The following is a 17,740-nucleotide window of genomic DNA, read 5'->3' on the forward strand; positions in this document are numbered from 1 at the left end:
GTGGATTTAAGATTCAATGGGGCTCAGTTATGTGTGTTTACACTCAGAAAGGACAAGATTCTCCTCTCCTTCTCCCAGACCCATGTGTGTGTATGTGTGTATGGGGAGCCATGGGGGCAATGGTAGAGAAATGTACTTTTGCTCTTGTCAACACTAAACAGAGCTGATCTTATCATTTGCCTGCTCCCAAACCACCATCAGTCCCCATGGCCTTCAAGACAAATAAAAACTCCTTAAAGTAGTACATAAGGCCCTTCACCGCCTCAGACTCCCTATCTTTTCAGTCATATCTCTACCTTGTGCCATTTCCCCCACCAACCCTCCTATCATGACAAACCAGAGGAGATCATGCCTTTTCACTTACCCATGACTTTGCCACTCAGTCTAGAATGAATTTTTCCTTCTTTTTAGGGTGATAATTTGCTGTCCAAACTGGTACACATTCGAGACTGAAAGGGGACACTAACCAGATGGGACAATGGGAAAACAGAGACAAACTTGGGTAGTCCTGAGTAAACAGGCCTGTGGTCACCTTGCTTATTATGGGCCCACTGATTTCCTCATTTCTGTGATGCCAGTGCCTAGCACTCAGTGGGTACTCCAAAAATCTTAGTTGAAATTGATTACATATTCTTTGACCTTCTCCTATTGTTGTTCTTATTTTCCTCTCCAACTCTGGTCATCACTAATATGTATAGAAATTTAATGTGAATTACAAAATGTGCCCTTTTTCCTAGCAGACTACACAGAAAGTAGGTGCAAGCTGAGTTTCAGCCATCACTTTCTCCTCACATGGGCATTTTTGTGTGGAGAAAAAAATACTCAGTGTGTCTCCAACTATTTATCCTGTATAAAAATTAATTGGTTGTGGAAGATACTGAAACACTCCACTAAAATATACGTCAGATGACATTTGAAATCTGGATGAGAAAAGACGCAAAGTGAATTTGTAGTAAAAGGACGAAAGGATCAAACATTTATCTGGAATTTTATGCAGAGTGAACATGAAAGGACTGTGAAAATCTATTGGGGAGTAATAAATTTGCTTCACACTGAAACAGGGAAGTATTTTGCAAGTGGAACATGGGGCCATAATATTACTCAGAGATTGATATTAATATCAATCTAAGAAAAAGAAAAACCGATATTCTTACCACTCAGAAACGGGCTATGATAACCTTATGCATAAAATGTCTATTTAGTTTTAAGAAACTTATCTTAACAAACCAGCATCTAGTGCTTTTTTGGTTGTTCAATAGTACATACATCTAAAGATATTAGCCACTAGGCACTTAAAAAAACAAAAACAACTTCAAACTTCTTATCTTTGAAGACCCTGCTTTCCTTTTATATCTATCTATCTACCCCACTCCTCTATTACCATTCTTACATCTAGAACACCAAATGCTTCAATTTTTAAATTGCCTGTATTAAAATAGTAATTAAAGAAATAATTTTTTTAAATGGACTCAATTTAAAATTCTAATCTTCATTAGGTTCTTTTTGAAAAAGTCTAAATAATTAAAGCTGGTTAAGAAATCAAATAATTTTGAAAGGCTAACAATTAAAAAGGACTGTGCCTTACCTCTCTTGTCTCCATCTCTCTTCTCTCCACCCCGGTCCCTGTTTCCCTGAGGCAAACACTTTTCAGCTATTAAAGCTGTTTCTTCTGTTAGCAAGCTCCATTTTTCTCAATAATATATATTCACAGCTATTTCTTCATCTACATATTTTAGATAATATATCTTGACTTGTTGTTAAGAGAGAGTAGGATTTTGTCAGTTAGGATGCCTCAATTTCGAGTAATCCCAATCCCACCGGGTTTAAGAAGCGTGAACTGCCTTGATTTCCACAATCAGAAGCCCAGAGTTTCTGACGAACCTGAGTCAGCTTCATTCAGGGGCTGTAGCTCCATTTCTCTGTGGTTCCCTCAGTTCTAGTCTCCTCTGTGTGATGTCCCCATCCTTAGACTGCTTCTCCCATGGGGGCAAATGAGCTGTAACAGTTCCTGGTTTCACAATGACACACTCAACATCCAAAGAAAGAGGTTCATTCTCTGATCTTTTACATTAGAATAAGGGAATCTCTTTTTCTGAATTCCTAGACAAACCTCTTATGGCTCTTTACTAGAAACTGGGTCATATGCTCATTCCTGAACCATCTCCTATGGCCTAGTGAAAGCTGTGAATTTATTGGCTTAGACTTGCCCATCCATAAATTTATTGGAGTGGCAAGGAGAATGGGATTATGCTAATCAATTTAGATTAATCAGGCCAGCCTCTAAAGCTGGATTTCATGGCCACCGTGCATGGGGGAAAGTGGAATGGATGTTGGATGGACAATGCCAACTTCCACTATGGGCATTTAGCACTCACAAACCACCTCCACCCATACCACTCCAATAGAATTACATCACCATATTTATTTAAATCAGTAACAGTGTAAACTTCCTGATGACATGAAAAAGATGGCAATAGGATGTTATAATTTTATTTCCTTTCTGTAGAACTTTTACGCTTTACCTGTAATTTTTAATTACTTTAAAAAAATCCTATGAAATTTACTTTTAACATATCCTTAATTTTTCTAAATGTTTTGTCACATTAGTTTATCAGGGAGCTTACTTTCTAGTAGGAGAGATGACAATAGACAAGTAAGACAAAATGAGGTAACTGTAAATCATGGCCATTACTATGAAGAATAAACAAGGTAACTAGAAAAGGTAACTGAGGAAGGCCTCATTAGAGAACGTTGTTTAGAGAGCCTCTCTCAGGAAGTGACATCTGGCTTGAGACCTAAGGATGACAAATATTCTGCATGAGAAGAGCTGAGAAAGCATTCCAGGCCTAGAAACAACCAAAGCAAGCCTGTGAGTGGAAAAGAATTTGGCAGGCTTGAGGATAGAAAGGAGGCCAAGTGGCTGGAACATAATGAGTAGGGGGAGCCTGATGGGGGTAAGACTGGAGAGCTAAACTGAAGTGAGATCATGCAGGCTTTTGGAAGACCATGGAAAGGAGGTTGGGTTTTTCTGAAAGGGTCTTAAACAGTGGAGCAATATGATTTGTTTTATGTTTTGAAAGACCCCATCTGGTTCCATGTTGACAGTGGATTTGGGGTGGGGGGGATAGGGCAGAAATGGAATTATGAGAAGCAGGTAGGATACTATTGCCACTCTCTCGTTTGTAGCAATTCCACTAGACTGTACTTTTTGTCCCATGGTTTTTTAAGAAGAAGTTTGTTTGAACAGTTTTAAAACTGTCTAATCAGCTTTATTTATTAAGGTACTGTCATTTAAAATGAGATGTTAATTCAGCTACGAAGACCATAGGACACCAAACTTAGACAAAGTACTTGCACTTATTTTCCCTTCCCTTCAAATATGTCTGTTTGTCTTGGCTAATTATTTCAGATGAATCATCTAGGCTCACCTTCCATCTCCTCGGGAAGTTTTGTTCGTGATATGTATGAAACAACAGTTTCATGTAATTTTTAATTACATTTCTCTAACTAAAGTGATATTAACTAATCAGAGGGAAAAAATAGGTGATCCACAATACCAAATAATATTAAGAAACCATAAAATCAAATTGAGCTTTAATTTTTTAAAAAATAAAGTGCTTATAGGGGCCGGCCCCGTGGCTGAGTGGTTAAGTTCACACGCTACGCTTCGGCAGCCCAGGGTTTCACTGGTTTGGATCCTGGGGACGCACCTAGCATGGCTCATCAAGCCATGCTGAGGCGGCGTCCTACACATCACAACTAGAAGGACCCACAATTAAAATATACAACTATGTACTGGGGGGCTTTGGGGAGAAGAAGGAAAAATTTTTTTAAAAAATAAAATCTTAAAAAAAAAAGAGATTATAATCACTGTTATACCAAGTCTCCAAATACTTCACATGTCACTTTAAAAAATTAAGATCTATGGAGAGTTTAAAATAGGAAAAGAGACGGAGCAGCTTCTAGCTAAATGAGCATTCTTACTTTCTCAAATTAGTGTTAATACAAACATTAGCATAAAAAAATAAATAATCAATTGAAGCAAGCTGCTAACACCAGTGCTCAATCTACTGAAGTCCCATTAGATTCCTTGCTGGTCTTATGGCTTTTGTCCTCGTTCTTCCCTCTAGTGGAGTGCCCCTGCCCCTGCCCCTGCCAGACATCTGCAAATCTCTCTTCTTCACCATATCCAGGTCTTGGTTCACATGTCTATTACCTTATCAGAGAAGCTCTCTGTGACCTGTTTAAAATACCTTCCCCATCACCCTCTATCCTTCTCAAGACACATATTTTTTCTTCATAGCACTTACCTCTACCAGATACAACACGTGTTTATTTTCTGGCTCCCCTCACAGGAATATAAGTTCCAAAAAATGGAGGGACTTTGTTTTTTTGTTGATTGCTCTATCTCAAACACCTAAACAAATGGCATGATACACAGATGTTCAACATATGGTTGTTCAATAAAATGTGCTCTTATGAAATTGACTCATGTTCTTAGCATTAACTGAGTCTAGGCTGTCAAACTAACAATGATTCAACTATATCTTTTCCAAGTGAAGACTTTCTTGGCTTCTATATTATCAATCTCAGGGTCAGGGTGTGGGGCTACTTTCCTCCTTGTCCCCAAGAATATAAGCTCTTTTGAAGCTAATTTCATTAGCTCAACTACTGGTCAGTCCTCTATAGCCATCCACTTATAGTCATTCTCCTATTATTGCTAACTTTAGCTTCCCCGTTTACTACAATATTTTCCCTTTCTAAAACTATATGTAGTCATTCTCAGTGACTTTCAAAATATATGCAGATGGCCCATCCAACAGCACAGTCTCTTAATTCTTTTCTGTTACGGGTTGTTTTTCTTTTTTTTTTAATCTCTAGGATTTACTTTTATTCTTTCTTAGGATTTCCCTCTCTCTGCTTTTGTTGCCCATCTGTTCTTGCACGCCATCTATTTTATCCATTAGAGCCCTTAGTATATTAATCATAGTTGTTTTAAATTCCCGGTCTGATAATTCCAACCTCCCTGCCATGTCTGGTTCTGATGCTTGTTTTGTCTCTTCAAGTTGTGTCTTTTTACCTCTTGATATGCCTGGTAATTTTTCTTGATAGCTGGACGTGATGCACTGGGTAAAAGGAGCTGCTGTAAATAGGCCTTTAGTGATGTGGCAGTGAGGTGTGGGGGAGGGGAAGCTTTCTATAGTCCTGTGCTTAGGTCTCAGTCCTGTAGTGAGCCTATGCCTCTGGACTGAGAACTTCACAGTCTTTCTCAGTTTTTTCTGCCCCTTTAGGTGGGACAGGATGACTAGAATGGGCTGGAGTTCGGTATTTCCCTTTCCCTAGGTCAGTTAGGCTCTGATAATACTCCAATAGGTTAAGCTCTGGTTAACTAGTTTCCCCTGAGGACAGGCCTTGTTTAGAAGAACAGAGTGCTCTGGGGTATTTCAGAATGGTCCCCTCTACCCTCTGCTTCTGCACAAGGGGATTTTTCTCAGATATTTACTGTGGAACCTAGTTGAGCTCCTGGAGGTAAATCTCACCTCCAGGAGTGGGGACCCCCCTGTGACTGGGTCCCCTGAAGTTTTAACTATCAGAGTTGTCCCCTCTGAGCCTCTAGCTATTTGTCAGTTACAGTTCAGGCCTTCCCACCCTGGCACCGGTTCCGGAGGAGGTTTCTGCTTATGAGTCTCTGCTCTGGTAAGCGCTGCTCCCTATATTTGCCTGTCTATCTCTCTAATCCTGGGGGCAGCAGTTTGCTCTGTGTCCTCTCCTCTCTTATGGATCCAAGAAGAGCTGTTGATTTTTCAGTCTGTTAGGATAAAGTGGTGACTTCCAAGCTCCCTATACTCAGAACTGGAAAAAACTTACTCTTTTAAATTCATCGCCTCCAGAGACTATTACGCAACCTCAATTCACACTCTGGACTAACCCCGGCCCATGTAAGCACTGATATCTGCACTACCTGTGAAATATCAATTCTGAACATTCTATTCAGTGCACCACCTCCTATCCATCCAGCTCACTTAAGCTTGACCATGTCTTTAGCCTCCTAGAAACCTCCAGTGCATTGTCCCCCCTCACACACACACACACACACTACTTTTTAATTATCTATATTTACTCCAATGTGTACCCAGCTTGGATTTCATGGTCCATCATTGTAAGCATTCCTTTTCAAGCACAATCAACCGCCTTGGCTCCCATCTCTCTCTGTTGAACTCGCTTAACAAAATCCCAAACCTGCTTGAACTCAGTTATGGTTCTTTGTGCAGAAACCTAAGCAACTTAATAAAGAAATATGATTAGCTGACTGATTTCTCTTTAAATCCATCACTACAGACCACAAATGAGTGTTCAAGCCTACCTGGCAATCCTACTATGCTTCCCTAGGAGGTTCATCTTTACATTCTCTGAGGTAAAAATGTCATTTTTTTCCCCTGTGATCTCAAACTCCTCACTCTAGCCATTTTCAGCAGAAGATCCTACTCTGCAATTCATTGTGAGTACAGAAACCATCAGAGAGGATTGACTTCATTTTCATTCCAACAAATGTTCAAATCTCTCTGCATCTGTACTCACTCCCCAGCCTCCTCTCTTAAAACTGAGTGTCATTTTTCCTATTATGTGCAATTCTAACTTTTGACACCTATATTTTCTCTTCTGCTCAATATTTTGCTTCTTCGGTTATTCCATTTGCTATTTGTCAACATATTTAGATACAAATGTATGGTAAACGAGGACCTCAACTCAAATGTTACTTTTGCATCTCAAATTTATCTCGATTCCATCTTTTCTACATTGCCAAAGCTACTCTTCTAATCCTAACAGCCATTATGTACTAGAATAGCTTTCCAAGTGGAGAGCTAGAGTGTGGAAAGCCACTTCCACCCTTGCTATTACTATCCATTTTCCATTCCATTCCATTTCCCAACAATCTTGTAGAAAGTAAATCAGATTATGCCATTCTTTGGTCTAAAAAGTTTCAATGGCATTCTCTTGTGTTTGGAATTAAACCCCAAATGCTTTCCATTGGCCACAAGGTTCCGGAGCAAAGGGGGTTCCTTGACTGTCTCCTCAATCTACTATCAACTTCCCAGTCACAATGTTTCACTTATACTTGCCTCCTTTAGTTCTTTGCAAGTAGGAAACCCTTTCCTACCTTAGAGTCTTCGCAATTGTTCTCCTTCCTGCTCTTCCCATGGTTCTTACAATAGGCTCCACTTCATTCTTCCAGTTCCAGCTCAAAGAAGCCTTCCCTAACCACCCTACTGCTCTTTCCATTTAAGCATCTCTCTTTACTCTCTCTGACATTACCCTACCTTTTCTTTACAGAACCCATCCCAATTTGTAACTCTATTTCTTTATTATCTGTCTCTTTTCTTCCCCTCCCTTAAACTAGAATGTCAACTCCAAGTGAGAAAAATCCTTTTCCATCTTTACACTGTTTTCCATGTACCTAGCCCAAAGATAGGCATATAAAGAGCATCCAAGAAATACTTGAATTAATTCTGCAGTCTGTGGACTAAATATCGATTTAACCAACTCAACTAAAGTATATATTGTATCCAGCAGAAGTGGGATAGTAAATAGTAGCCTCTTGAAATCTTATAAGGCATGAGTTAACTGACCTGCATCCTACTCAGTTAGTAGAAAACTTGGCTGCACCCAATTTGGATTCATTTTTTAGAGTCCTTCAGGGACACTCCTGACAAGGGACACTAAGGTTCTTCATTTGGGGCAAGGGTACCCACTTATGGCTGGTGCAGATTCTTTTGTACTGGTGAACAGGAGGTGCTTGAGGAGTTGAGATAGCCTGTGGTCTGAGTCAACTGCAGACTTCGGGTTTTATGGCATGCAACTGCTCCACTGTGGAGGATTGCCTGCCAATTTTCTTTTAGGGAGATTCCTTTTGTATTTAGCTAATGCTGAAGACCTTAGTGGGTCAGGTTTCTTTTTAAGTTGTCAATTCTTCTGGACTTCTGTTTCTTAGCAACAGCTGGGACTCTGCCCATCCTCATTGTTCTCTGCTTTGGCCTTAAAGCAAACAAGAGAGTGAGTATGGCAGCTTGTAGTTTGCCATTTAGTAATATCTCCAGACACACAGTGCATTCCAACCCTAGGGACTACTGACAGACACTGTGAAGGATCATCCACTTTTGTGAGGCATGGAAGGGGATGAACAGTGGAAAATATTTTGGAAGGAGCTGAGGAATTAGAGTCCCTTAATATCATTTGCTCCTCCTTGTGAGTCCTATTTCTATTACTAAAATTTCACTTTCTGGCATTCAACGTAAAATCTTTGGTGTTAGAAACAAGGTGGCAAAAAACTTATTTTGCAATTAAATGAGCCCCTTGAGTAATTTCTTGAACTGGTTATATATTCTCAGACCGAAGGCAAACTGGCTGCCAATAATTGTCAAATTTGCTAAATTTGGCACAAATTGTCATATTCGCTCCAATCTACTTTCATTTGAGAACTTTGTTTAGAATTCCTCTCTTTCCTAATGTACTTTTCAAAACTCCACATGTAGTAACCGATGCACTTCACATTTTTTATATTTGGCTACTAAGTTCTCTAATGCCCTACTTCAGTGCTATATAGTCTGAGTTCTAAGACAGTGTTGGAGAAAGCTGTGTAAATGATTTACTATTTCACAACACACACAAAAAAAACAAGTTCCCATTTTAGGGCAGGAAAGTCTTTATTGCCTGCTACTCTACCTTGATTCAGCCAGTTTCACTTTCTCTGGGGTTTGTTATTTCCAACCCCATTCACAGTCAAACTGGAGCAGGACTCTTCCAGTTGCAATTGGCTGAAATTCACTTAAACTTGTTTAAGCAAAGACATGAAATTGTATTATGATAAATAATTCAAAGATACGGAGCAGCCTCGACCTTCTCAAAGGACTGAGATCAGGAACTGGAAAGCTCTCAGGAACCAAGGCGGTTATTATATCTGTGTCTGATATGTCAGCATTGCTTCATGAAAGCATAGACTCTGGATTCAAACTGCCTAGGTTTTATTTTAGCCTTAGCACTTACTTAATTTAGTCAAGCTTCTCAGTTTCCTTACCAATAAAGTAGGGATAATAGTACCAACCTCACAGAGTTAGAACACTTAGAACACTGAGTGACATGGTAAGTAATCTGAGATTATTCTTGTTCTACAACACGCTTCTGAGTCTCCACATGCTGCCAGTAGGGGTTGGCCCCGTGGCTGAGTGGTTAAGTTCGCGTGCTCTGCTTCGGTGGTCCAGGGTTTCACCAGTTTGGATCCTGGGCGTGGACGTGGTACCGCTCATTAGTCCATGCTGAGGCGGTGTCCCACAGAGCACATAGAAGGACCCGCAACTAAAATCTACAACTATGTACTGGGGGAGTTTGGGGAGAAAAAGCAGAAAATAAAAAAAGAAGATTGGCAACTGTTGTTAGCTCAGGTGCCAATCTTAAAAACAAGACTTCAACTCGTTCAAAATTGGGTTTCTGTTTTTCCCCTAATTTTTGATTTTTAAAAATTGGGGTATAGCACATGCACAGTAAAGTTCACAAAATTTAAATGTTCAGTTTGATGAACTTTTTCATATGTATACACTCATATCACCACCACTCAGATCAAGATATGGAATATTCCCATCATTTTATAAGTCTTCCTTATGCCCCTTCCAAGTCAATACCCATGCCCAGAAAGGTAACTATCATCCTGACTTCTATCATCATAAATCAATTTTGTCTTTGAATTTCATATAAATGGAATTATATAATATGAATTCTTTTGTCTATTTCACTCGACACAATCCATGTTACTATGTGTAGCAGTTTATTCCTTTTTATGGCTGTGTATTCCATGTATGAATATAATTCACTTTGTTCCAGTTTGAGGCCAAAATGAATTGAACTGCTATGAAGATTCTTATACAACACTTTTTGGGAGACACTTGTATTCATTTCTTTTGAGTATACACTCAGGACTGAAACTGCCGAATTACAGAATAAGTTTAACTAGAATGTACACTGCCTGTCAATTTTCCAGAGTGGCTGTAACCAATTTACACCGCCACCAGCAATGATACTTTCAGTTGCACTATAGTCTTCTTTTTTTCTTAGAAAGATGAAGAACATGGCCTTTCTTCTTTTTTTTTACTTTTTATTGAGATTATGATAGTTGACAACCTTGTGAAATTTCAGTTGTACATTATTATTTGTCAGTCATATTGTAGGTGCACCACTTCACCCTTTGTGCCCACCCCCCACCCCCTCCTTTCCCTTGGTAACCACTAATCTGTTCTCTTTGTCCACGTGTTTAATTTCCTCATATGAATGGAGCCATAGAGAGATTGTCTTTCTCTATCTGGCTTATTTCACTTAACACCATACCCTCAAGGTCCATCCATTTTGTTGTGAATGGGACAATTTTATCCTTTTTTATGGCTGAGTAGTATTCCATTGTATATATACCCTATCTTCTTTATCCATTCGTCAGTTGATGGGCACTAGGGTTGCTTCCACATCTTGGCTATTGTGAATGCTGCTGCAATGAACGTAGGGGTGCATGGGCCTTTTGGAATTGGTGATTTCAAGTTGTTTGGATAGATACCCAGTAGTGGGATGGCTAGGTCATACAGTATTTCTATTCTTAATTTTTTGAGGAATCTCCATACTGTTTTCCACAGTGGCTGCACCAGTTTGCATTCCCACCAGCAGTGTATGAGGGTTCCTTTTTAGCCACAACCTCTCCAACATTTGTTATTTCTTGTTTTGGTTATTTTAGCCATTTTAACGGGTATAAGGTGTATAGTCTTTTTTTTAAACAGGAATATAATATAATCAGACTATTATGCTAGTCATTTCTTAGTTCTGCAAACGTATTTTATTTGAAGCTCTTTTGTTGTTGGCTATAAGTAAGGCTTAGTTTAGGCTAAGTTGTTAAGTAGAATAGACCCTCCTCATTCATTAGCACCCTTACCAAACCACAATTCCCATCCATTAAGATTTCACTAAAAATATACTACCTAGCTCACCTGCCTTTATTAACAGGGCTTCTCAACAATGGCAGTATTGTCATTTTGGGCCAGATAATTCTTTGTTGTGGGGGGCTGTCCGGTGCACTATAGGATCTTTGGCAGCATCCCTGGCCTCCACCCAATATATGCCAGTAGCACCCCCCACCCCCAATTCATTGTGAAAACCAAAAATGTTTCCAGATTTTCCCAAATATCCAGAGGTGCAAAATCTCTGCCTGCCACTGCCCCATTAATAACCACTATTTTCTAAATATTCCAGCCTTCCACACTTCATTTAAACTGTTATGAGTCAAGCAGTTGTTAATACAATGATGTCCCTAGTTTTTCAATACTAATGGCATATTAGAATCATCTTTTAAAAAGGAAAGCTTTTAAAGAAGGCATATGCCAAGGCCCCACCTCAGAACAATGGAATGGAATCTCTTGAGGCAAGGCTTGAGCAATTTTATTTTAAAGCTCCTCAGGTAATTCTAAATTTTGGCACAGCTGAGAACTACCTTCTTAACGTATTATTCTCCCCAAGAATATACGCTTTAAAATAGATTTCTACCATTGAATTTTCAAACATTAGTAGAGCATGAGGCATGTATTTGGGGAGTAAAAGGCTCACAGAAACCTCAAATCACATCAATTAAGTGACCACCTATAGCCCATAATTACAAACAGTGCTATCTAGTGTTTGGTTCCTGACTGAAAAAGAAAACGATTAATATGTGTTAATCCTTCCAGCTAATTCGTACAGCTAACTCTAATATATTCAACCTCTCTCAAAAGGACATTTCCCATTGTCTCTGAAACATCTTAAATCTTTCACCTAAACAAACAAATAAAAACCCACAACCCCCCAAAAAACAAACAAAAAATTCATATTCCCTCCCAAGTCAAAGTCAAACCATGTGAAAGAGAAATTTAGACTCATCGATTCCATTTCTTCATTTACCACATCACACTCCAATCTGGCTTCTCGTCCCATTAGTCCAACAAAATAGTTCTTGCTAAGGTTAAAAGTGACTGCCATGTTACTAAATCTAATGGATATTATTCAGGTCTTATTTCAAGTAACTTTTCAACAGCATTGGACACTACTCACCACTCCTTCCTTGAAGCACTTAAGCCTTTGTCCTCCATTGCACACCACCTTTCTGACATCTGCAACTCCTTATCCAGCTAGCTCTATCTAGCCAAAAATTGAACTTCTTCATTGCACATTCCTAGGTTGTCTTCCAAGTCTATCACATGTGTGCTCAAGCCTTTAATTTCTCCCTACGTATTTAACAGTTGTTTTCAGTCTTGATCTCACTTCTCAGCTCTAGACTTCTATCCAAAAGTCTCCTGGATGACTCAAAGGCATCAGAAACTCATTAAGTCCTAATGATATTTATACCTACTCATCTCCAACCATATTATCATTCAAGTGGATGTCATCATTCAGTTCCATTCCATTCCATTGTATGTACAGCTTCCCTCCTTTTCCTAACCCTGAATCCAATTGCATCAACAAATCCTGTGGACTTTTCCTTCCAAATCTACTCTCCTTCTCAGTACCGCTACCCTGCTTCATCAAGTTACTTCTAATCTTTTACCCGCTGTACCTGCCTAATTCATTTAAGAATATTGTATCTAATTTGACCTGCCTCTAATCCTTTTTTGCAATTTACAGCTGGAGCAAAATTTTCAATCTGCAAATCCCATCATTACCACCCGATTTAAAATCTTTCAAAGGTTTCCCATTGTTTCAAGAGAAGAACCTTACTTCTTTTCCTGGCCTTTGGGCCCTGAATGGCCTAGCCTCTATGCAGCTTCGTCTTCCTGAGTTCTGTCTGCTCCAGCAGTACTGAGTTTCTTGTAGTCCCTTATAGATAAGATGGCAATGTAATCGATCATCCAAACCACTTCAGAAAGTAAAAAAAAGTCTATCCTTGCCAAACTGGGATGTAAACTGACATCTTTCTGGCCCCAGAGTTTTTGCCCATGTTTTCTTTTACCTGGAAAGGAGCTCTTCACATCCCTTTTGTCTGTTTAATTCTTCAGTTCTCTGATCATGTCACTTTCCTAAAGGACTTTTCTGACTAGGCTCCTCCGTTGTGAATTCTCACAGCACTGTATGCTTCTTCATACCATCTTTCTCAGTTGTGACTTTGCAGTGATTGCTTTCTGCACTAGACTTTAACTCTTGAAAGTATCTGTTTTTGCTCTACTCTAATTCCCCTCCTCCACCCCAGCAGAGTGTCTGGTATGCAATTTATTGAATGAATGTCAACATAATAAATAGGGAACACAGAGAGTCTGTGTTCAAAGAGCTCATAATGAAGTATGGAAGAAAATGGTTTATTACAATACAAAGACAAGCTGCACTTACAGAATACACAATTTGATGTCTGAAAAGGGAAGTGAGAGGGCTGCCGGTCATGTCCCACAGGGTGTCAGTCCAATTGGGTCAGGGCACTCAAAAGTTCTTGATGACTTACTTAAACAAACCTACAAGACACTGATTCACAGGATAGACAGACTGTATCCGTTAACAATGAGAAAGATACCTTTCCAATGGCCTGAAGAAATACGTAGCTAGTATCAAGTGTCTGCTAGGAACGATGGGAGGCGATGCTGGGGTCAGAGAGTGAACAGACTAAGTAATTAAAATATTATGTATGTATGCAAATATATGTGGTATATTTAAATATACGTATTTAAAGCAGGAGAGTGCTTTCATTAGATTTCAAGTCTGAAAGGAGCCTACAGGGTGAGCTGGAGGAAATGATAAGAAAATAGGGTCCAAATAAACAAAGTAGTGGGGATTAAGAAGAAAGGCTGATGACAACAGATACGAGGTAAAATGGGCAGTAAATAAAGGATTTGAGGGGAAGGAAGAGTGACATAGCATCAAGACACCAACTTGATATTTTGAGATTAGCTACTTAACTTTTTTCTTACTCTGTGTGCACACTTAATTTTGTAAGTAGAGGAAGTAGAATCTTTGTGTCCAGACTTGAATGTCTATTAGCTTTTATACATAGCTGCCTCTTAGTATCATCTCTAAGAACTTTCCATTTAAAACTTAATTTATTGTGATTCAAGAATTTATCAGTAAAAATCCCAATACAGTGGCCATAAGAGAGGTGGATGAGCTGTTGGTGGATATCAGAACAATCTAGGATATTTTTTCAAACACTACCTAGAACCTATAAATTCTGCATATCAGGAGAGGGGAGGAATGAGAATGTCAGGCATGTGTAATTAGGAAAAAATTTCCTAGGTGACTGACTCCTGCTCCCTGCCCAACACTGGGAATGACAGCTCCTCTCCTATAATTTTCATGATTAAGAAAACAGAAAATGTATAATACATTTTCAGTGTAAGGTGACTTAGAATTTCATGGGTGCTATTTATAGAGGACTTCGTAAATTTAAGTATATTTGGAAAGCTGTTCCTCTGTTTGGCAACATCCTGAGGGATGATGTCATAGGTTGAGATTCTAGGGTAGTTTAATACGGTCCTGATTGTTTCAGCAGCTTCTAGTAGGCAAATCCTCTAATTAACAAGAACTTAATTATGGAATTCAAATCCCATCTGGGCATCCAAAACATTAACAGAAAAGTAAGAGTTATCATTGTCTTTATGTTACACATCTCACAATTCTGGATAAGTGGTTCTCAATCTCTCCCCACCTAGTAGGATGTGTTAGAATTAAGGACTCACAAAGTGCTGTCCTTGATTTCATAAAAGCAATATAGTTTCCAAAGAATATGAAATGTCCCAAATGGGAAATCAGCTAAGAATAAAAACTTCCTGGTTGCTGTTATTTTTCAGAGATTTTTGCTAGTCATGTGTTGAGATTATCAACTGTTTGTCTATTGTTTTTAATACTCATAGGTAGAGATAAAGACAGTTTATTCAAACAAAGTGAAACTGAGAATTTAACTACGCAGATAACAAATGGTCAAACAAATACTTTTGCCTTATTTATCAACTTACTAAAAACTGAACTGGCAAGATTGTTCCAATTTTCCACTTACCTTGTATTTCTCCACATTCTCAACAGTCATTCTAAAATCCTATGGAGTTATAAAGTATACTACGATTTTACCAGAAATATAAATCTCCAAGGTTCAATATTTTATTACAAATTTGGCAAGATTTTTTTTTCTGCAAAAAAGTGTCTAGGATTTATATGCAGCATATCTCATCCAAATGGCAAGTCAGTAGTTAAAAAACGTGTGACGTGTGCTTTCAGAAAACATATAAAATAGATTAAGAACATACAGTAGTTCTTTTTTGTAAGACGACAATAAAAGGTAGTATAGTTACAATTAAGGGCTCTTATTATCTCAATCACACCTCTGACCACAAAATTCTTTATCTGCCACAGTTACTGTTTTTCTGGGGCTTTTATCTTTTACTTACCACTCTAGCAATGCAAAAAAGAAATTAGAGGCACAGGAAATTCCTATCATTAAGGCACTTTTATCATATTTTTAAAACATATTAAAAATTAGCACTTGGTTCCTACTTTTAGGCGCTTCAGAGATGGAGATTTCTATGGTCTTGTTATTCCTCACAACCCAGCACTACAGTTATTTAATAACTAGGAAAAAAGGAAAGAAAAAAGAGGCGGAGCACAGATCACTTTGCAAACTATGGTAGTTTTCCATTTTGTTTCCCTCTTCCGTTGATCACTGACACATTCTTTTTCAGTAGCCCATGTGTACCTGCTTGCCTTCCCCTACTCCCCAAAGGTGAATATACCCTTCCATAAAATGAACTCATATTTGGAGTTATGTTTTGAGATCTTTTTGAATCAAACTGTTTCAACAGCTGGTAGATTAAAACGAATATTTCCACATGCGAAAAGAATTATTTTGGGAATGCAGCTACCCCATTCAAACTCATTGAACTCGGAAGTTGGGCCTTTACACCAAATCAAATAACTGAAGAATGGGATTCGAAAGTTTCAAAAACTATCGTTAACCCAGAATGATTCAAGACTGATCTGTGGACCGGAAAAAATAATGAAGTGCAAAACAATGTTGATCCAAAAATAAAAAAACGCTTTCAAAAAGAGTGAAGAGGGACACCACCACGCTTGAAAAGACAGAGTTTCCATCCACACATCTCTAGGCTTGTAACTGCGGCCCGCAGTTACAGTTACGAAACAAACCGTCAACTAAATTGCAGCACGTTAAACATGGACAGTCACCAACGTCCCTCGAGTTGCTTTTTTGTTGCGATTCGGCACCGCACCCTCCACCCGTCCTGCAGGGAGGGACCTAGAAAGGTTGTAAAAGTTTTTTCTGAACCCACAGATGAATCAAGAAGTGTCACAGGATGTCAACAACTTCGTCTCTATTTTCTCTCCGTCTCCTCAGTTGCCCCGCCCTTAGGAGGCCTGAGGCCCCAAGGGAGCCTCTGTCGCAGGTCGCCTAAGAGTAGGAGGCGGTCGGAGGTGACCACAGTTGCCCAACAGTTGGGGTCTCAGGCTGCCTGGTGTGACGCAGCGGGTCCCTCTCTGTCCCTCCGGACAGGCACTCAGACGGGGCCGGGGACCGGAGAAAAGATGCGGGCCGAGGCCTGGGCGACAGGACACCGTGCACGACCCGGCTCCCTGGGCTAATCCAGCGCGACCCTTCTGCGGTTCCTCGAGCCCCATCACAGTCTTCAGCATCTCCCCATGCCCCTGCTTCCCCGGTTCCCTCTCAGTCTCTCCACCGCGAAGTCCTTGCGCAACCGTCCCGAGTGACAGCAGCGTCCATACCCGCACGGAGCGAGCCTGCAGCTCCCACTTCCCGGAATTCAACTCCGGCTGCTAAGAGAGGGCGCCCGAGCAAAGATCAGCAGCCCACAGCTATAGCCAGAGTCCAGCGGGCTCCGCGCCGCCGGCGTGCGCGCTCCCATCGGTGCGCGTGCGCGCACTCGCTCTCCGCCCCTCCTCAGCACCAATCGCTTTCTTCCTACGCCCCACGACTCCACAACGTAGCCCCTCCCGCCGCCCGCGCGCCAGCAGGAGGGGGTTCGGCGTGCGCGCGCCCGCCCGCCCGTCAGCCCGCCTCGCGCCCAGTGGGGAAGGGGAGTGAGCTGGGGAGCTTACGTCGCGCGGGAGGCGGAGGCGACGGCGACCTCGGTGGCGGCGGCGGCGGCGGCTACGACGGAGACGGTTGCGCTCGCTCTCTCGGCGTCATGGCGGCTGCCGGGAGCCGATAAGCGGCGGGAGCGGGAGCGCGCGCGTGCCTGCGGCGACGACGACGGCTCTTTACTTCTGGCTCTGGCTGCCCTCGCCGTTGGTGCTTCAATAATGAATTGATTGTTGGATCCGCTCCGCAGGGGATCGCGCGTTGGTGCCGCGGGCCGGGGCTTCCCCTTCCCCGCCGCGTCCTTCCCCGTCCCCCTCCCCCTCCCGGACTCCTGCTTACCCCGAGACGCCCGGAGCCCGAGGACTCACTCGGCGGCGGAGACCGCGGGCCCGGGCGCGGGGGAGGCCGCTGATCGGAGTGGGCTCCCTCCGCCCCGCGAAGCCTGCACGTCCGCCGGTAAGAAAGGGGGCGGCGGGCGGGTCAGGATGTGGCGGGCAGGACGGGAGCCGGCCGGGCAGAGGGCGGGGGCGGCGCGGTGCCCGGGCGGCGGCCTAGCGGCCGGGCGCCGGGCGAAGGCCGGGACGGCTCTGCGAGGGGGGGCGGGGGCGGGGGAGGGGGACGGGGAAGGACGCGGCGGGGAAGGGGAAGCCCCGG

General features: G+C 41.4%; 2 protein-coding genes and 1 long non-coding RNA gene across 4 annotated transcripts in view; 1 reads left to right on the forward strand and 2 right to left on the reverse strand.

Annotated features, from left to right (window-relative positions):
* Window positions 1-13,333: 13,333 nt before the first annotated feature.
* LOC124241825 (uncharacterized) lies at window positions 13,334-17,225 on the reverse strand. The gene is made up of 2 exons (XR_006889329.1): window positions 17,104-17,225; window positions 13,334-16,821 (listed from the first exon to the last, which is right to left on the reverse strand). It is a non-coding gene; the product is annotated as an uncharacterized LOC124241825 (long non-coding RNA).
* CHD1 (chromodomain helicase DNA binding protein 1) overlaps window positions 16,812-17,740 on the forward strand; it is a 78,137-nt gene continuing 77,208 nt past the window's right edge. For both annotated transcript variants that reach the window (XM_046666020.1, XM_046666021.1), the window contains exon 1: window positions 16,812-17,542. The gene's annotated coding sequence lies outside the window, so the exon portion shown is untranslated. The remainder of the gene's footprint in view (window positions 17,543-17,740) is intronic.
* LOC124242648 (basic proline-rich protein-like) overlaps window positions 17,451-17,740 on the reverse strand; it is a 2,410-nt gene continuing 2,120 nt past the window's right edge. The window contains exon 2 of the mRNA XM_046667814.1: window positions 17,451-17,680. Within this exon, the coding sequence (XP_046523770.1) occupies window positions 17,451-17,680 (230 nt within the window). The remainder of the gene's footprint in view (window positions 17,681-17,740) is intronic.

Source organism: Equus quagga, chromosome 7 (assembly GCF_021613505.1).
Source record: "Equus quagga isolate Etosha38 chromosome 7, UCLA_HA_Equagga_1.0, whole genome shotgun sequence".
Classification (NCBI taxonomy): Eukaryota; Metazoa; Chordata; class Mammalia; order Perissodactyla; family Equidae; genus Equus; species Equus quagga.